The following is a 21583-nucleotide window of genomic DNA, read 5'->3' as shown; positions in this document are numbered from 1 at the left end:
TCTTCTGGCTGTGCCGGGTGGAGATTATAACAGAACATGGCCAAGATGTTCAAATGTTCATAGATGACCAGCAGGGTCAAATAATAATAATCTCAGTGGTTGTCGAGGGTGCAACGATCAGCACCTCAGGAGTAAATGTCAGTTGGCTTTTCATAGCCAATCATTCAGAGCATCTCTACCGCTCCTGCTTTCTCTAGAGAGTTGAAAACAGCAGGTCTGGGACAGGTAGCACGTCCGGTGAACAGGTCAGGGTTCCATAGCCGCAGGCAGAACATTTGAAACTGGAGCAGCAGCCGGGCCAGGTGGACTGGGGACAGCAAGGAGTCGTCAGGCCAGGTAGTCCTGAGGCACGGTCCTAGGGCTAAGGTACTCAGAGAGAGAGAGTAAGAAAGAAAGAAAGAAAGAAAGAAAGAAAGAAAGAGAAAAAGAAAATTAGAGAGAGCATACTTAAATGCACACAGGACACCGGATAAGACAGGAGAAATACTCCAGATATAACAGACTGACCCTAGCCCCCCGACACAAACTACTGCAGCATAAATACTGGAGGCTGAGACAGGAGGGGTCGGGAGACACTGTGGCCCCATCCGACGATACCCCCGGACAGGGCCAAACAGGCAGGATATAACCCCACCCACTTTGCCAAGCACAGCCCCCACACCACTAGAGGGATATCTTCAGCCACCAACTTACCATCCTGAGACAAGGCCGAGTATAGCCCACGAAGATCTCCACCACGGCACACCCAAGGAGGGGCGCCACCCCGGACAGTAAGATCACGTCAGTGACTCAACCCACTCAAGTGACGCACCCCTCCAAGGGACGGCATGGAAGAGCACCAGTAAGCCAGTGACTCAGCCCCTGTAATTGTGTTAGAGGCAGAGAATCCTAGTGGAGAGAGGGGTGGTGATGAGAGCTTATATATTTATGAGTGTATAAAAGAGCTTATTTATTGATGAGAGTATTTCTAAGAGTTTATATATTGGTGAGAGTGTTTTTAGGACCTTATATATTGATTAGATTGTATATCAGAGTGTATGTATTGATGAGAGTGTATATAGGAGCTTAAATATTGTACTGAACATCCAGTTTTTCCTAGTCAATGTTACTCTGCTTCTGTTTTTGTTTTCTTTTTGAGGTCTTTGCTGAGTTTCAAGGGTTCACTAGTCTCTACTAAAGTCTCTACTAAAGCCATAGGCTCTCTAGTCTTTACTAAAGCCAAGGGTTTACTAGTCTCTACTAAAGCCAAGGGCTCACTAGTCTCTACTGAAGCCAAGGGCCCGTTAGTCTCTACTAAAGCCATAGGCTCTCTAGTCTTTACTAAAGCCAAGGGCTCACTAGTCTCTACTAAAGCCAAGGGCTCACTAGTCTATACTGAAGCCAAGGGCCCGTTAGTCTCTACTAAAGCCAAGGGCTCTCTAGTCTTTACTAAAGCCAAGGGCTCACAAGTCTCTACTAAAGCCAAGGGCTCACTAGTCTCTACTGAAGCCAATGGCTCATTAGTCTCTACTAAAGCCAAGGGCCCGTTAGTCTCTACTAACACCAAGGGCTTGCTAGTCTCCACTAAAGCCAAGGGCTCACTAGTCTCTACTAAAGCCAAGGGCTCACTATTCTCTACTAAACCAAGGGCTCACTTGTCTCTACTAAAGCCAAGGGCTCACTAGTCTCTACTAAAGCCAAGGGCTCACTAGTCTTTACTAAAGCCAAGGGCTCACTATTCTTTACTAAATCTAAGGGCTCACTAGTCTACTAAAGCCAAGGGCTCACTAGTCTCTACTAAAGCCAAGGGCTCACTAGTCTCTACTAAAGCCAAGGGCTCACTAGTTTTTACTGAAGCCAAGGGCTCATTATTCTCCACAAAAACCAAGAGCTCACTAGTCTTTACTAAAGCCAAGGGTTCACTATTCTCTACTAAAGCCAAGGACTCACTATTCTCTACTAAAGTCAAGGGCTCTCTATTCTTTATTAAAGTCAAGGGCTCTCTATTCTTTACTGAAGCCAAGGGCTCACTATTCTCCACTAAAACCAAGAGCTCACTAGTCTCTACTAAAGCCAAGGGCTCACTATTCTCTACTAAAGCCAAGGGCTCACTAGTGTCTACTAAAGCCAAGGGCTCACTAGTCTCTACTAAAGCCAAGGACTCACTAGTCTTTACTGAAGCCAAGGGCTCACTATTCTCCACTAAAACCAAGAGCTCACTAGTCTCTACTAAAGCCAAGGACTCTCTATTCTCTACTAAAGCCAAGGACTCTCTATTCTTTACTAAAGCCAAGGGCTCGCTAGTCCCTACTATAACCACGGGTTCACTATTATTTACTAAAGCCAAGGGCTCGCTAGTCCCTACTATAACCACGGGTTCACTATTCTTTACTAAAGCCAAGGGCTCGCTAGTCCCTACTATAACCACGGGTTCACTATTCTTTACTAAAGCCAAGGGCTCGCTAGTCCCTACTATAACCACGGGTTCACTATTATTTACTAAAGCCAAGGGCTCGCTAGTCCCTACTATAACCACGGGTTCACTATTCTTTACTAAAGCCAAGGGCTCGCTAGTCCCTACTATAACCACGGGTTCACTATTCTTTACTAAAGCCAAGGGCTCGCTAGTCCCTACTATAACCACGGGTTCACTCGTCTCTACTAAAAGTTTTTACTTATTTCATGTAGTTACTGTACTCACTTCTTGTGCCTCTACTATCCTGGTCCCAGACATTTTCCTGCTAACATTTCACTTCTTGCTACTCCTTCTCATGGCAAACATGTTGAGTGGAATGTTAGCAGGAACAGGTCATGGACCAGGCTACCTGATAGCAGGAACAGTTCTGGGACCAGGCTACCTGATTGCAGGAACAGGTCATGGACCAGACTACCTGATAGCAGGAACAGGTCATGGACCAGGCTACCTGTTAGCAGGAACATGTCATCGACCAGACTACCTGATAGCAGGAACAGTTCTGGGACCAGGCTACCTGATAGCAGGAACAGGTCTGGGACCAGACTACCTGATAGCAGGAACAGTTCTGGGACCAGGCTACCTGATAGCAGGAACAGGTCTGGGGCCAGACTACCTGATAGCAGGAACAGGTCTGGGACCAGACTACCTGATAGCAGGAACAGGTCTGGGACCAGGTTACCTGATAGCAGGAACAGGTCATGGACCAGGCTACCTGATAGCAGGAACAGGTCTGGGACCAGACTACCTGATAGCAGGAACAGTTCTGGGACCAGACTACCTGAAAGCAGGAACAGTTCTGGGACCAGACTACCTGATAGCAGGAACAGGTCTGGGACCAGACTACCTGATAGCAGGAACAGTTCTGGGACCAGACTACCTGATCGCAGGAACAGGTCTGGGACCAGGCTACCTGATAGCAGGAACAGGTCTGGGACCAGGTTACCTGATAGCAGGAACAGGTCATGGACCAGGCTACCTGATAGCAGGAACAGGTCTGGGACCAGACTACCTGAATACAGGAACAGTTCTGGGACCAGACTACCTGATAGCAGGAACAGGTCTGGGACCAGACTACCTGATAGCAGGAACAGTTCTGGGACCAGACTACCTGATAGCAGGAACAGTTCTGGGACCAGACTACCTGATAGCAGGAACAGGTCTGGGACCAGACTACCTGATAGCAGGAACAGTTCTGGGACCAGACTACCTGATAGCAGGAACAGGTCTGGGACCAGACTACCTGATAGCAGGAACAGTTCTGGGACCAGACTACCTGATAGCAGGAACAGGTCTGGGACCAGACTACCTGATAGCAGGAACAGTTCTGGGACCAGACTACCTGATAGCAGGAACAGGTCTGGGACCAGACTACCTGATAGCAGGAACAGGTCTGGGACCAGACTACCTGATAGCAGGAACAGTTCTGGGACCAGACTACCTGATAGCAGGAACAGGTCTGGGACCAGACTACCTGATAGCAGGAACAGTTCTGGGACCAGACTACCTGATTGCAGGAACAGTTCTGGGACCAGACTGCCTGATAGCAGGAACAGGTCTGGGACCAGACTACCTGATAGCAGGAACAGTTCTGGGACCAGACTACCTGATAGCAGGAACAGTTCTGGGACCAGACTACCTGATAGCAGGAACAGGTCTGGGACCAGACTACCTGATAGCAGGAACAGTTCTGGGACCAGACTACCTGATAGCAGGAACAGGTCTGGGACCAGACTACCTGATAGCAGGAACAGTTCAGGGACCAGACTACCTGATAGCAGGAACAGGTCTGGGACCAGACTACCTGATAGCAGGAACAGGTCTGGGACCAGACTACCTGATAGCAGGAACAGTTCTGGGACCAGACTACCTGATAGCAGGAACAGGTCTGGGACCAGACTACCTGATAGCAGGACCAGTTCTGGGACCAGACTACCTGACAGCAGGAACAGGTCTGGGACCAGGTTAATGCTTACTGGTTACTCAGTTGTTTTGGTTCCCTGTTCTCTCTCTGTTTCACCATGTCCTTTAAAGTGTTGTGTTTCATTCCCGGCATCTGGACACTTTACAGAGTGGAGCAAGGCTTCTGACTGTGCCGCACATGTACGGTTTGTTTTATGGAAGTTGTAAGTGTTGGTGACCGGGAAGAGGGAGGGGCGGGGTGTAGGCTGCCGGGGGGAAGCTAGAGGTGTTGGGAACCATGGGGGCTGGCTGAGTGGCTGATTGGAGTTATATTAAAGTACTATAGTGGGACGGGGACGTTCACGAGCGAGCCGCCACAACAAACAAGACCAGTGAGTCACGTCAATGCCAATGTACGTTATAAAACATGGTATTATGAAACACAGCCACATCAATGAGCCTTTCAGACGCAATGTCCCTGACGTTCACGGAGACGGTATTCATGGAAAAATGCTACAGATCTTGGCTGAAGCTTGGAGCACCTTTTTTTAAAAAAAAGGCTCATTGTCTGCTGTACGGTGTGCTGCTCTGTAACACCTTGGATTGAATCCTTTCCGGTCTAACTCTATTAGTCACATGACGTTAACGGTCTGTAGGTCTGACGTCACCCTGACCCAGAATACCACACCCTAACCCAGACTACCACACCCTGACCCAGACTACCACACCCTGACCCAGACTACCACACCCTAACCCAGACTACCACACTAAAAACCAGACTACCACACCCTGACCCAGACTACCACACCCTAACCTAGACTACCACACCCTAACCCAGACTACCACACCACAAACCAGACTACCACACCCTAACCCAGACTACCACACCCTAACCCAGACTACCACACCCTAACCCAGACTACCACACCCTAACCCAGACTACCACACCACAAACCAGACTACCACACCCTCTGACAAGAAACAGACATACTAGGACTAAAAGGATTCTTAAGAGATCTTCAGTTCCTTCATAAAATTGCATCCTTTACCCTATGGGCCCTGTTCAACAATAGTAACCCCCCCCCCTTTACCCTATGGGCCCTGGTCAACAATAGGAAACTGCCCCCTTCACCCTATGGGCCCTGGTCAACAATAGTAAACCCCCCCCTTTACCCTATGGGCCCTGGTCAACAATAGTAACCCCCCCTTTACCCTATGGGCCCTGGTCAACAATAGGAAACTGCCCCCTTCACCCTATGGGCCCTGGTCAACAATAGTAAACACCCCCCCCCTTTACCCTATGGGCCCTGGTCAACAAAAGTAACCCCCCCTTTACCCTATGAGCCCTGGTCAGCAACAGTAACCTCCCCCTTTACCCTATGGGCCCTGGTCAACAATAGTAACCCCCCCCCCCCCCCCTTTACCCTATGGGCCTTGGTCAACAATAGTAACCCCCCCCCCCCCCTTTACCCTATGGGCCCTGGTCAACAAAAGTAACCCCCCCTTTACCCTATGGGCCCTGGTCAACAATAGTAACCTCCCCCTTTACCCTATGGGCCCTGGTCAACAATATTAAACCCCCCCCCCTTTACCCTATGGGCCCTGGTCAACAAAAGTAACCCCCCCTTTACCCTATGGGCCCTGGTCAACAATAGTAACCTCCCCCTTTACCCTATGAGCCCTGGTCAACAATAGTAACCCCCCCCCCCCCCCCCTTTACCCTATGGGCCCTGGTCAACAATAGGAAACTGCACCCTTCACCCTATGGGCCCTGGTCAACAATAGGAAACTACACCCTTTACCCTATGGGCCCTGGTCAACAATAGGAAACTGCACCCTTCACCCTATGGGCCCTGGTCAACAATAGTAAACTGCCACCTTTACCCTATGGGCCCTGGTCAACAATAGGAAACTGCACCCTTCACCCTATGGGCCCTGGTCAACAATAGGAAACTGCAACCCTTCACCCTATGGGCCCTGGTCAACAATAGGAAATTGCACCCTTCACCCTATGGGCCCTGGTCAACAATAGTAAACTGCCCCTTCACCCTATGGGCCCTGGTCAACAATAGGAAACTGCACCCTTCACCCTATGGGCCCTGGTCAACAATAGGAAACTACACCCTTTACCCTATGGGCCCTGGTCAACAATAGGAAACTGCACCCTTTACCCTATGGGCCCTGGTCAACAATAGGAAACTGCACCATTTACCCTATGGGCCCTGGTCAACAATAGTAAATTGCACCCTTCACCCTATGGGCCCTGGTCAACAATAGGAAACTGCCCCCTTCACCCTATGGGCCCTGGTCAACAATAGGAAACTGCACCCTTCACTCTATGGGGCTTGGTCAACAATAGGAAACTGCACCCTTTACCCTATGGGCCCTGGTCAACAATAGGAAACTGCACCCTTCACCCTATGGGCCCTGGTCAACAATAGGAAACTGCACCCTTCACCCTATGGGCCCTGGTCAACAATAGTAAACTGCCCCCTTTACCCTATGGGCCCTGGTCAACAATAGGAAACTGCACCCTTCACCCTATGGGCCCTGGTCAACAATAGGAAACTGCAACCTTCACCCTATGGGCCCTGGTCAACAATAGGAAAGTGCACCCTTCACCCTATGGGCCCTGGTCAACAATAGGAAACTGCACCCTTCACCCTATGGGCCCTGGTCAACAATATGAAACTGCACCCTTCACCCTATGGGCCCTGGTCAACAATAGGAAACTGCACCCTTTACCCTATGGGCCCTGGTCAACAATAGGAAACTGCACAATTTACCCTATGGGCCCTGGTCAACAATAGTAAATTGCACCCTTCACCCTATGGGCCCTGGTCAACAATAGGAAACTGCCCCCTTCACCCTATGGGCCCTGGTCAACAATAGGAAACTGCACCCTTCACTCGATGGGGCTTGGTCAACAATAGGAAACTGCACCCTTTACCCTATGGGCCCTGGTCAACAATAGGAAACTGCACCCTTCACCCTATGGGCCCTGGTCAACAATAGGAAACTGCACCCTTCACCCTATGGGCCCTGGTCAACAATAGTAAACCCCCCCCCCCTTTACCCTATGGGCCCTGGTCAACAATAGGAAACTGCACCCTTTATCCTATGGGCCCTGGTCAACAATAGGAAACTGCCCCCTTCACCCTATGGGCCCTGGTCAACAATAGTAAACTGCCCCCTTCACCCTATGGGCCCTGGTCAACAATAGTAAACTGCACCCTTCACCCTATTGGCCCTGGTCAACAATAGGAAACTACACCCTTTACCCTATGGGCCCTGGTCAACAATAGGAAACTGCACCCTTCACCCTATGGGCCCTGGTCAACAATAGGAAACTGCACCCTTTACCCTATGGGCCCTGGTCAACAATAGGAAACTGCCCCCTTCACCCTATGGGCCCTGGTCAACAATAGTAAACTGCACCCTTCACCCTATGGGCCCTGGTCAACAATAGGAAACTGCACCCTTCACCCTATGGGCCCTGGTCAACAATAGTAAACTGCCCCCTTTACCCTATGGGCCCTGGTCAACAATAGGAAACTGCACCCTTCACCCTATGGGCCCTGGTCAACAATAGGAAACTGCAACCCTTCACCTTATGGGCCCTGGTCAACAATAGGAAATTGCACCCTTCACCCTATGGGCCCTGGTCAACAATAGGAAACTGCACCCTTCACCCTATGGGCCCTGGTCAACAATATGAAACTGCACCCTTCACCCTATGGGCCCTGGTCAACAATAGGAAACTGCACCCTTCACCCTATGGGCCCTGGTCAACAATAGGAAACTGCACCCTTCACCCTATGGGCCCTGGTCAACAATAGGAAACTGCACCCTTCACCCTATGGGCCCTGGTCAACAATAGGAAACTGCACCCTTTACCCTATGGGCCCTGGTCAACAATAGGAAACTGCACCATTTACCCTATGGGCCCTGGTCAACAATAGTAAATTGCACCCTTCACCCTATGGGCCCTGGTCAACAATAGGAAACTGCCCCCTTCACCCTATGGGCCCTGGTCAACAATAGGAAACTGCACCCTTCACTCTATGGGGCTTGGTCAACAATAGGAAACTGCACCCTTTACCCTATGGGCCCTGGTCAACAATAGGAAACTGCACCCTTCACCCTATGGGCCCTGGTCAACAATAGGAAACTGCACCCTTCACCCTATGGACCCTGGTCAACAATAGGAAACTGCCCCCTTCACCCTATGGGCCCTGGTCAACAATAGTAAACTGCACCCTTCACCCTATTGGCCCTGGTCAACAATAGGAAACTACACCCTTTACCCTATGGGCCCTGGTCAACAATATGAAACTGCACCCTTCACCCTATGGGCCCTGGTCAACAATAGGAAACTGCACCCTTTACCCTATGGGCCCTGGTCAACAATAGGAAACTGCCCCCTTCACCCTATGGGCCCTGGTCAACAATAGTAAACTGCACCCTTCACCCTATGGGCCCTGGTCAACAATAGGAAACTGCACCCTTCACCCTATGGGCCCTGGTCAACAATAGTAAACTGCACCCTTCACCCTATGGGCCCTGGTCAACAATAGGAAACTGCACCCTTCACCCTATGGGCCCTGGTCAACAATAGTAAACCCCCCCCCCCCCTTTACCCTATGGGCCCTGGTCAACAATAGGAAACTGCACCCTTTATCCTATGGGCCCTGGTCAACAATAGGAAACTGCCCCCTTCACCCTATGGGCCCTGGTCAACAATAGTAAACTGCCCCCTTCACCCTATGGGCCCTGGTCAACAATAGTAAACTGCACCCTTCACCCTATTGGCCCTGGTCAACAATAGGAAACTACACCCTTTACCCTATGGGCCCTGGTCAACAATAGGAAACTGCACCCTTCACCCTATGGGCCCTGGTCAACAATAGGAAACTGCACCCTTTACCCTATGGGCCCTGGTCAACAATAGGAAACTGCCCCCTTCACCCTATGGGCCCTGGTCAACAATAGTAAACTGCACCCTTCACCCTATGGGCCCTGGTCAACAATAGGAAACTGCACCCTTCACCCTATGGGCCCTGGTCAACAATAGTAAACTGCCCCCTTTACCCTATGGGCCCTGGTCAACAATAGGAAACTGCACCCTTCACCCTATGGGCCCTGGTCAACAATAGGAAACTGCAACCCTTCACCTTATGGGCCCTGGTCAACAATAGGAAATTGCACCCTTCACCCTATGGGCCCTGGTCAACAATAGGAAACTGCACCCTTCACCCTATGGGCCCTGGTCAACAATATGAAACTGCACCCTTCACCCTATGGGCCCTGGTCAACAATAGGAAACTGCACCCTTCACCCTATGGGCCCTGGTCAACAATAGGAAACTGCACCCTTCACCCTATGGGCCCTGGTCAACAATAGGAAACTGCACCCTTCACCCTATGGGCCCTGGTCAACAATAGGAAACTGCACCCTTTACCCTATGGGCCCTGGTCAACAATAGGAAACTGCACCATTTACCCTATGGGCCCTGGTCAACAATAGTAAAATGCACCCTTCACCCTATGGGCCCTGGTCAACAATAGTAAACTGCACCCTTCACCCTATTGGCCCTGGTCAACAATAGGAAACTACACCATTTACCCTATGGGCCCTGGTCAACAATAGGAAACTGCACCCTTCACCCTATGGGCCCTGGTCAACAATAGGAAACTGCACCCTTTACCCTATGGGCCCTGGTCAACAATAGGAAACTGCCCCCTTCACCCTATGGGCCCTGGTCAACAATAGTAAACTGCACCCTTCACCCTATGGGCCCTGGTCAACAATAGGAAACTGCACCCTTCACCCTATGGGCCCTGGTCAACAATAGGAAACTGCCCCCTTTACCCTATGGGCCCTGGTCAACAATATGAAACTGCAACCTTCACCCTATGGGCCCTGGTCAACAATAGGAAACTGCAACCCTTCACCTTATGGGCCCTGGTCAACAATAGGAAATTGCACCCTTCACCCTATGGGCCCTGGTCAACAATAGGAAACTGCACCCTTCACCCTATGGGCCCTGGTCAACAATATGAAACTGCACCCTTCACCCTATGGGCCCTGGTCAACAATAGGAAACTGCACCCTTCACCCTATGGGCCCTGGTCAACAATAGGAAACTGCACCCTTCACCCTATGGGCCCTGGTCAACAATAGGAAACTGCACCCTTCACCCTATGGGCCCTGGTCAACAATAGGAAACTGCACCCTTTACCCTATGGGCCCTGGTCAACAATAGGAAACTGCACCATTTACCCTATGGGCCCTGGTCAACAATAGTAAATTGCACCCTTCACCCTATGGGCCCTGGTCAACAATAGGAAACTGCCCCCTTCACCCTATGGGCCCTGGTCAACAATAGGAAACTGCACCCTTCACTCTATGGGGCTTGGTCAACAATAGGAAACTGCACCCTTTACCCTATGGGCCCTGGTCAACAATAGGAAACTGCACCCTTCACCCTATGGGCCCTGGTCAACAATAGGAAACTGCACCCTTCACCCTATGGGCCCTGGTCAACAATAGTAACCCCCCCCCCCCTTTACCCTATGGGCCCTGGTCAACAATAGGAAACTGCACCCTTTATCCTATGGGCCCTGGTCAACAATAGGAAACTGCCCCCTTCACCCTATGGACCCTGGTCAACAATAGTAAACTGCCCCCTTCACCCTATGGGCCCTGGTCAACAATAGTAAACTGCACCCTTCACCCTATTGGCCCTGGTCAACAATAGGAAACTCCACCCTTTACCCTATGGGCCCTGGTCAACAATAGGAAACTGCACCCTTCACCCTATGGGCCCTGGTCAACAATAGGAAAATGCACCCTTTACCCTATGGGCCCTGGTCAACAATAGGAAACTGCCCCCTTCACCCTATGGGCCCTGGTCAACAATAGGAAACTGCACCCTTCACCCTATGGGCCCTGGTCAACAATAGTAAACTGCCCCCTTTACCCTATGGGCCCTGGTCAACAATAGGAAACTGCACCCTTCACCCTATGGGCCCTGGTCAACAATAGGAAACTGCAACCCTTCACCTTATGGGCCCTGGTCAACAATAGGAAATTGCACCCTTCACCCTATGGGCCCTGGTCAACAATAGGAAACTGCACCCTTCACCCTATGGGCCCTGGTCAACAATATGAAACTGCACCCTTCACCCTATGGGCCCTGGTCAACAATAGGAAACTGCACCCTTCACCCTATGGGCCCTGGTCAACAATAGGAAACTGCACCCTTCACCCTCTGGGCCCTGGTCAACAATAGGAAACTGCACCCTTCACCCTATGGGCCCTGGTCAACAATAGGAAACTGCACCCTTCACCCTATGGGCCCTGGTCAACAATAGGAAACTGCACCCTTCACCCTATGGGTCCTGGTCAACAATGGGAAACTGCACCCTTCACCCTATGGGCCCTGGTCAACAATAGGAAACTGCACCCTTCACCCTATGGGCCCTGGTCAACAATAGGAAACTGCACCCTTTATCCTATGGGCCCTGGTCAACAATAGGAAACTGCCCCCTTTACCCTATTTGCCCTGGTCAACAATAGTAAACTGCACCCTTCACCCTATGGGCCCTGGTCAACAATAGGAAACTGCCCCCTTTATCCTATGGGCCCTGGTCAACAATAGGAAACTGCAAAGGGAATCGGGTTCTATTTTGTACGTAGACACACAGGGTGCTGTTCTACATACGGGGTCGCACTTCATATCGCCCCAATTTAACAGTCGGGTTCAGAAGCAGTGAGGCGGTGCTTCCCAGAGCCCGACTTGTCACATCTAGGACATGGTAATTAGATTCACCTGGCGGGTTAAGGTTAGAGGAGGCCACCTCCCACCGAACAACACAACGACACAACACTCTCAGAGAGAGAGAGAGAGAGAGAGGGGTGGGGAGGTGGGAGAGGGAGAGGGATGATTACATATCCTAGCTGGTGTTTGAAGTTTCTCTTTAAGAGACAGAATTAGGGGGATAAAACATTGGCCTAGTCCAGTGTGCTATTAAAACCATGCATCTGGGCAATTAAAGAGAGCCACCCGAGGTGTTCAGCACGCTATCGTAAAAGTTAACAGGTCTGCGCTGCCCAACTACACACTGCTGCCTGCCTCTCATCTATGGCTTCGTCTCAAACCGTACCCTATTTCTTATGTAGTGCACTGCTGTGGGCTCCAGTCAAAACAAAAGTAATGGATAATAGGGCGCCATTTAGAACACAACTCTAAATCACCTGTAGAGTCTTTATTATAGTCTTTATTATAGGGTGTCATTTAGAACACAACTCTAAATCACCTGTAGAGTCTTTATTATAGTCTTTATTATAGGGTGTCATTTAGAACACAACTCTACATCACCTGTAGTGTTTTTATTATAGGGTGTCATTTAGAACACAACTCTAAATCAACTGTAGAGTCTTTATTATAGGGTGTAATTCAGGACACAACTCTAAATCACCTGTAGTGTCTTTATTATAGGGTGTAATTTAGGACACAACTCTACATCACCTGTAATGTCTTTATTATAGGGTGTCATTTAGAACACAGCTCTAAATCACCTCTAGAGTCTTTATTATAGGGTGTCATTTAGAACACAACTCTAAATCACATGTAGTGTCTTTATTATAGGGTGTCATTTAGAACACAACTCTAAATCACCTGTAGTGTCTTTATTATAGGGTGTCATTTAGAACACAACTCTAAATCACATGTAGTGTCTTTATTATAGGGTGTCATTTAGAACACACATCTAAATCACCTGTAGTGTCTTTATTATAGGGTGTCATTTAGAACACAACTCTAAATCACATGTAGAGTCTTTATTATAGGGTGTCATTTAGAACACAACTCTAAATCACCTGTAGAGTCTTTATTATAGTCTTTATTATAGGGTGTCATTTAGAACACAACTCTACATCACCTGTAGTGTCTTTATTATAGGGTGTAATTTAGGACACATCTCTAAATCACCTGTAGTGTCTTTATTATAGGGTGTCATTTAGAACACAACTCTACATCACCTGTAGTGTCTTTATTATAGGGTGTCATTTACAACACAACTCTAAATCACCTCTAGAGTCTTTATTATATATTTAGAACACAACTCTAAATCACATGTAGTTTCTTTATTATAGGGTGTCATTTAGAACACAACTCTAAATCACCTGTAGTGTCTTTATTATAGGGTGTCATTTAGAACACAACTCTAAATCACATGTAGTGTTTTTATTATAGGGTTTCATTTAGAACACAACTCTAAATCACCTGTAGAGTCTTTATTATAGTCTTTATTATAGGGTGCCATTTAGAACACAACTCTACATCACCTGTAGTGTCTTTATTATAGTCTTTATTATAGTCTTTATTATAGGGTGCCATTTAGAACAGACCTCTAAATCACCTGTAGTGTCTTTATTATAGGGTGTCATTTAGAACACAACTCTAAATCACCTGTAGTGTTTTGTATTATAGGGTGTCATTTAGAACACAACTCTAAATCACCTGTAGAGTCTTTATTATAGGGTGTCATTTAGAACACAACTCTAAATCACCTGTAGTGTCTTTATTATAGGGTGTCATTTAGAACACAACTCTAAATCACCTGTAGTGTCTTTATTATAGGGTGTCATTTAGAACACAACTCTAAATCACCTGTAGTGTGTTTATTATAGGGTGTCATTTCGAACACAACTCTACATCACCTGTAGTGTCTTTATTATAGGGTGTCATTTAGAACACAACTCTAAATCACCTGTAGTGTCTTTATTATAGGGTGTCATTTAGAACACAACTCTAAATCACCTGTAGTGTCTTTATTATAGGGTGCCATTTAGAACACAACTCTAAATCACCTGTAGTGTCTTTATTATAGGGTGTCATTTAGAACACAACTCTAAATCACCTGTAGAGTCTTTATTATAGTCTTTATTATAGGGTGCCATTTAGAACACAACTCTAAATCACCTGTAGTGTCTTTATTTTAGGGTGTCGTTTAGAACACAACTCTAAATCACCTGTAGAGTCTTTATTATAGGGTGTCATTTAGAACACACATCTAAATCACCTGTAGTGTCTTTATTATAGGGTGTCATTTAGAACACAACTCTAAATCACCTGTAGAGTCTTTATTATAGGGTGTCATTTAGAACACAACTCTACATCACCTGTAGAGTCTTTATTATAGGGTGTCATTTAGAACACAACTCTAAATCACCTGTAGAGTCTATATTATAGGGTGTCATTTAGAACACAACTCTAAATCACCTGTAGAGTCTTTATTATAGGGTGTCATTTAGAACACAACTCTAAATCACCTGTAGTGTCTTTATTATAGTCTTTATTATAGGGTGTCATTTAGAACACAACTCTAAATCACCTCTAGAGTCTTTATTATAGGGTGTAAAAATAGTGTTTTCTCCTTTTTCCATCTCCATTCATCACCAGGTATAGCTGTAGTTCTACTGTTTACCAGAGATACTTAACACTCGTCTCAGCCATCTGTTGTTGTTCTACTGTTTACCAGAGATACTTAACACTGTGCTCAGCCATCTGCTGTAGTTCTACTGTTTACCAGAGATACTTAACACTCGTCTCAGCCATCTGCTGTAGTTCTACTGTTTACCAGAGATACTTAACACTGGCCTCAGCCATCTGCTGTAGGTCTACTGTTTACCAGAGATACTTAAACTGGTCTCAGCCATCTGCTGTAGGTCTACTGTTTACCAGAGATACTTAACACTGTGCTCAGCTATCTGCTGTAGTTCTACTGTTTACCAGAGATACTTAACACTGTGCTCAGCCCTCTGCTGTAGGTCTACTGTTTACCAGAGATACTTAACACTGTGCTCAGCTATCTGCTGTAGTTCTACTGTTTACCAGAGATACTTAACACTGTGCTCAGCCATCTGCTGTAGTTCTACTGTTTACCAGAGATACCTAAAACTGTGCTCAGCCATCTGCTGTAGTTCTACTGTTTACCAGAGCTACTTAACACTGGTCTCAGCCATCTGCTGTAGTTCTACTGTTTACCAGAGCTACTTAACACTGGTCTCAGCCATCTGCTGTAGTTCTACTGTTTACCAGAGCTACTTAACACTGGTCTCAGCCATCTGCTGTAGTTCTACTGTTTACCAGAGATACTTAAGACTGGTCTCAGCCATCTGCTGTAGTTCTACTGTTTACCAGAGATACTTAACACTGTGCTCAGCCATCTGCTGTAGTTCTGCTGTTTACCAGAGATACCTAACACTGTGCTCAGCCATCTGCTGTAGTTATACTGTTTACCAGAGATACCTAACACTGTGCTCAGCCATCTGCTGTAGTTCTACTGTTTACCAGAGATACTTAACACTGTGCTCAGCCATCTGCTGTAGTTCTACTGTTTACCAGAGATAATTAACACTGGTCGCAGCCATCTGCTGTAGTTCTACTGTTTACCAGAGATACTTAACACTGGTCTCAGCCATCTGCTGTAGTTCTACTGTTTACCAGAGATACTTAACACTGTGCTCAGCCATCTGCTGTAGTTCTACTGTTTACCAGAGCTACTTAACACTGGTCTCAGCCATCTGCTGTAGTTCTACTGTTTACCAGAGCTACTTAACACTGGTCTCAGCCATCTGCTGTAGTTCTACTGTTTACCAGAGATACTTAAGACTGGTCTCAGCCATCTGCTGTAGTTCTACTGTTTACCAGAGATACTTAACACTGTGCTCAGCCATCTGCTGTAGTTCTGCTGTTTACCAGAGATACCTAACACTGTGCTCAGCCATCTGCTGTAGTTATACTGTTTACCAGAGATACCTAACACTGTGCTCAGCCATCTGCTGTAGTTCTACTGTTTACCAGAGATACTTAACACTGTGCTCAGCCATCTGCTGTAGTTCTACTGTTTACCAGAGATAATTAACACTGGTCGCAGCCATCTGCTGTAGTTCTACTGTTTACCAGAGATACTTAACACTGGTCTCAGCCATCTGCTGTAGTTCTACTGTTTACCAGAGATACTTAACACTGTGCTCAGCCATCTGCTGTAGTTCTACTGTTTACCAGAGCTACTTAACACTGGTCTCAGCCATCTGCTGTAGTTCTACTGTTTACCAGAGATAATTAACACTGGTCTCAGCCATCTGCTGTAGTTCTACTGTTTACCAGAGATACTTAAGACTGGTCTCAGCCATCTGATGTAGTTCTACTGTTTACCAGAGATACTTAACACTGTGCTCAGCCATCTGCTGTAGTTCTGCTGTTTACCAGAGATACTTAACACTGTGCTCAGCCATCTGCTGTAGTTCTACTGTTTACCAGAGATACTTAACACTGTGTTCAGCCATCTGCTGTAGGTCTACTGTTTACCAGAGATAATTAACACTTGTCTCAGCCATCTGCTGTAGTTCTACTGTTTACCAGAGATACTTAACACTGTGCTCAGCCATCTGCTGTAGTTATACTGTTTACCAGAGATACTTAACACTGGTCTCAGCCATCTGCTGTAGTTCTACTGTTTACCAGAGATACTTACACTGGTCTCAGCCATCTGCTGTAGTTCTACTGTTTACCAGAGATACTTACACTGGTCTCAGCCATCTGCTGTAGTTCTACTGTTTACCAGAGATACTTAACACTGGTCTCAGTCATCTGCTGTAGGTCTTCTGTTTACCAGAGATACTTACACTGGTCTCAGCCATTTGCTGTAGTTCTACTGTTTACCAGAGATACTTAACACTGGTCTCAGTCATCTGCTGTAGGTCTACTATTTACCAGAGATACTTACACTCGTCTCAGCCATCTGCTGTAGGTCTACTGTTTACCAGAGATACTTACACTGGTCTCAGCCATCTGCTGTAGTTCTACTGTTTACCAGAGATACTTAACACTGGTCTCAGTCATCTGCTGTAGGTCTACTGTTTACCAGAGATACTTACACTGGTCTCAGCCATCTGCTGTAGGTCTACTGTTTACCAGAGATACTTAAGACTGTGCTCAGCCATCTGCTGTAGGTCTACTGTTTACCAGAGATACTTACACTCGTCTCAGCCATCTGCTGTAGGTCTACTGTTTACCAGAGATACTTACACTGGTCTCAGCCATCTGCTGTAGTTCTACTGTTTACCAGAGATACTTAACACTGGTCTCAGTCATCTGCTGTAGGTCTACTGTTTACCAGAGATACTTACACTGGTCTCAGCCATCTGCTGTAGGTCTATTGTTTACCAGAGATACTTAAGACTGTGCTCAGCCATCTGCTGTAGGTCTACTGTTTACCAGAGATACTTATCACTGGTCTCAGCCATCTGCTGTAGGTCTACTGTTTTCCAGAGATACTTAAGACTGTGCTCAGCCATCTGCTGTAGTTCTGCTGTTTACCAGAGATACTTAACACTGTGCTCAGCCATCTGCTGTAGTTCTACTGTTTACCAGAGATACTTAACACTGTGTTCAGCTATCTGCTGTAGGTCTACTGTTTACCAGAGATAATTAACACTCGTCTCAGCCATCTGCTGTAGTTCTACTGTTTACCAGAGATACCTAACACTGTGCTCAGCCATCTGCTGTAGTTATACTGTTTACCAGAGATACCTAACACTGTGCTCAGCCATCTGCTGTAGTTCTACTTTTTACCAGAGATACTTAACACTGTGCTCAGCCATCTGCTGTAGTTCTACTGTTTACCAGAGATAATTAACACTGGTCTCAGCCATCTGCTGTAGTTCTACTGTTTACCAGAGATACTTAACACTGGTCTCAGCCATCTGCTGTAGTTCTACTGTTTACCAGAGATACTTAACACTGTGCTCAGCCATCTGCTGTAGTTCTACTGTTTACCAGAGCTACTTAACACTGGTCTCAGCCATCTGCTGTAGTTCTACTGTTTACCAGAGATAATTAACACTGGTCTCAGCCATCTGCTGTAGTTCTACTGTTTACCAGAGATACGTAAGACTGGTCTCAGCCATCTGCTGTAGTTCTACTGTTTACCAGAGATACTTAACACTGTGCTCAGCCATCTGCTGTCATTCTACTGTTTACCAGAGATACTTAACACTGTGTTCAGCCATCTGCTGTAGGTCTACTGTTTACCAGAGATAATTAACACTTGTCTCAGCCATCTGCTGTAGTTCTACTGTTTACCAGAGATACTTAACACTGTGCTCATCCATCTGCTGTAGTTATACTGTTTACCAGAGATACTTACACTAGTCTCAGCCATCTGCTGTAGGTCTACTGTTTACCAGAGATACTTAAGACTGTGCTCAGCCATCTGCTGTAGGTCTACTGTTTACCAGAGATACTTAACACTGGTCTCAGCCATCTGCTGTAGGTCTACTGTTTTCCAGAGATACTTAAGACTGTGCTCAGCTATCTGCTATAGTTATACTGTTTACCCGAGATAATTAACACTGGTCATCAAGCTTGGACCTTTTAATGGAGCCTGAGACCTTTCTGCCAAAGCCATTATATTTCAGTACAGCTTAGTTGTCTTCTAACAGTGACTATGCGTTCTCTGTGTTGCAGTGAGACTGTGGTAGTGACTGTTGAAGAGTGACTAAGCTTTCTCTGTGGTGCAGTGTGACTGTGGTAATGACTGTTGAAGAGTGACTATGCTTTCTCTGTGTTGCAGTGAGACTGTGGTAGTGACTGTTGAAGAGTGACTAAGCTTTCTCTGTGGTGCAGTGAGACTGTGGTGGTGATTGTTTACTACTGACTGTGCTGTCTCTGTGTTGCTGTGAGACTGTGGTAGTGATTGTTTACTACTGACTGTGCTGTCTCTGTGTTGCTGTGAGACTGTGGTAGTGGTTGTTTACTACTGACTGTGCTGTCTCTGTGTTGCTGTGAGACTGTGGTAGTGATTGTTTACTACTGACTGTGCTGTCTCTGTGTTGCTGTGAGACTGTGGTAGTGATTGTTTACTACTGACTGTGCTGTCTCTGTGTTGCAGTGAGACTGTGGTAGTGATTGTTTACTACTGACTGTGCTGTCTCTGTGTTGCTGTGAGACTGTGGTAGTGATTGTTTACTACTGACTGTGCTGTCTCTGTGTTGCTGTGAGACTGTGGTAGTGATTGTTTACTACTGACTGTGCTGTCTCTGTGTTGCAGTGAGACTGTGGTAGTGATTGTTTACTACTGACTGTGCTGTCTCTGTGTTGCTGTGAGACTGTGGTAGTGATTGTTTACTACTGACTGTGCTGTCTCTGTGTTGCTGTGACAGGCTGTCCGAAGGGTAAAAAAGTGGAATTCATCACCAGCCTTTTAGACGCCCTCACCACAGACATGGTCCAGGCCATTAACTCACCAACCCCCTCTGGTGGTGGGAGGTAAGTCTTAACGATATGTTTTCCCCTCAAGCTTAAACAGTCAACTATGATGTTGAAATCTCTATCATTAGGTTTGGAATGGTGAATTAGATCTGGAGCCCTGAGTGTGTACCTGAGCAGGTTCTGAGTGTGTACCTGAGCAGGTTCTGGGTGTGTACCTGAGCAGGTTCTGGGTGTGTACCTGAGCAGGTTCTGAGTGTGTACCTGAGCAGGTTCTGGGTGTGTACCTGAGCAGGTTCTGGGTGTGTACCTGAGCAGGTTCTGGGTGTGTACCTGAGCAGGTTCTGAATGTGTACCTGAGCAGGTTCTGGGTGTGTACCTGAGCAGGTTCTGAGTGTGTACCTGAGCAGGTTCTGGGTGTGTACCTGAGCAGGTTCTGAGTGTCTGTACCTTTGTGTGAGTACTGGGTGTACCTGTGTATGAGTACTGGGTGTACCTGTGTATGAGTACTGGGTGTACCTGTGTATGAGTACTGGGTGTACCTGTGTATGAGTACTGGGTGTACCTGTGTATGAGTACTGGGTGTACCTGTGTATGAGTACTGGGTGTACCTGTGTATGAGTAATGTGTGTACCTGTGTATGAGTACTGGGTGTACCTGTGTATGAGTACTGGGTGTACCTGTGTATGAGTACTGGGTGTACCTGTGTATGAGTACTGGGTGCACCTGTGGAGGTTTGAGTCGAACCCTCTTCCCTTTCCTTCTACCTGTGTCTGAACCCTGTTGTCCTGTGCAGGTTGATGGAGCCGGACCCCAGCCACACTCTAGAGGAGAGGGTGGTCCACTGGTACTTTACCCAGCTGGACAACAACAGCAGCCATGACATCAACAAGAAGGAGCTGAAGCCCTTCAAGAGATACGTCAAGAAGAAAGCCAAACCCAAGAAATGTGCCAGGAAGTTCACTGACTACTGTGACCTGAACAAGGACAAAGCCATCTCACTTCTGGAGCTGAAGGGTTGTCTTGGGGTCAGCAAGGAGGGTGAGTATTTTGGTACAGAGCGTTCTTCTCTGGCATGTTGGATAGTTGTTCAATAGTTCATCGTACATCGTTCATTATGGAACCATCTTTCATTTCTATCCTCCGAAGAACTCAGCGGGAACTTAATGTCTCTGAACTATGTTGCTAACTGTCCAGAAATGTTGCAGTGCACCAGTAATTGGTTATTAGCCAGTAATTAGCTAGCTAGCAGCTAGGCGAGGACAGACTACACCTCCAGTCCAGACTCTGTCCTCGTCTGGCCGTACAGCACAATGGACAACCAGACAGGATGTGTGGATCAGCATCTCAGATCATTGGGATCCTCTCCTCTACTCTCCCCTCCCCTCCTCTCCCCTCCCCTCCCATCCCATCCCATCCCCTCCCCTCCCCTCCCCTCCCCTCTTCCCTTTCCTTCTACAGGTAGTTCTGTGAGCAGCATCAACCAAGGGACAAGGCAAGGGATTAATTTGTTCAGTAAGACCCACTAATATGCTTTCACTAACCTTAGCACCACCTTAAACCGCTGTGGGCCGCTTCAATGTAATCCATTAACCATCCTTGTATGTAAACCAAATGTATACCCTGTTGTAGTACTTAACGCAAGATGCCCCCACCCTGTGTCGTTTGCATCGAGTTACAACTTGTGCGGCTGCACATTTCTTTGCTACTCAGCAATGCAGGATGGGTATTTTGCCTTAGCTAATTGTAGTTCTTGGGTTGGGTATAACTTAAGCTTTAGACTGGCTTCTGATATTGGTCTACAAGCTTCTTTTTTAGATGCACACAGCTTTATGTTCTAGATACACTTGGAGGTCTTTGCTTTTACAGTGAATCAGGGATTTCTTGGAAGTCGGGGGAAAAGTCCGTCAGGGAAACTTTTGTTTGTTTGTTTGTTTGTTTGTTTGTTG

The 21583-nt window shown here is 47.1% G+C and overlaps 1 protein-coding gene across 1 annotated transcript in view; it reads left to right on the top strand.

The window, feature by feature from the left end:
• The window catches only part of LOC139374548 (SPARC related modular calcium binding 1), a 147314-nt gene that overhangs the window by 63584 nt on the left and 62147 nt on the right, over positions 1-21583 (top strand). The window contains exons 11-13 of the mRNA XM_071115539.1: positions 19589-19694; positions 20431-20675; positions 21096-21129. Of these exons, the coding sequence (XP_070971640.1) occupies positions 19589-19694; positions 20431-20675; positions 21096-21129 (385 nt within the window). The remainder of the gene's footprint in view (positions 1-19588; positions 19695-20430; positions 20676-21095; positions 21130-21583) is intronic.

This window comes from Oncorhynchus clarkii, chromosome 19, assembly GCF_045791955.1.
Source record: "Oncorhynchus clarkii lewisi isolate Uvic-CL-2024 chromosome 19, UVic_Ocla_1.0, whole genome shotgun sequence".
Taxonomy (NCBI): Eukaryota; Metazoa; Chordata; class Actinopteri; order Salmoniformes; family Salmonidae; genus Oncorhynchus; species Oncorhynchus clarkii.
Note: the sequence above shows the minus strand (reverse complement) of the source record. Positions and strands in the feature narration are given on the sequence as shown.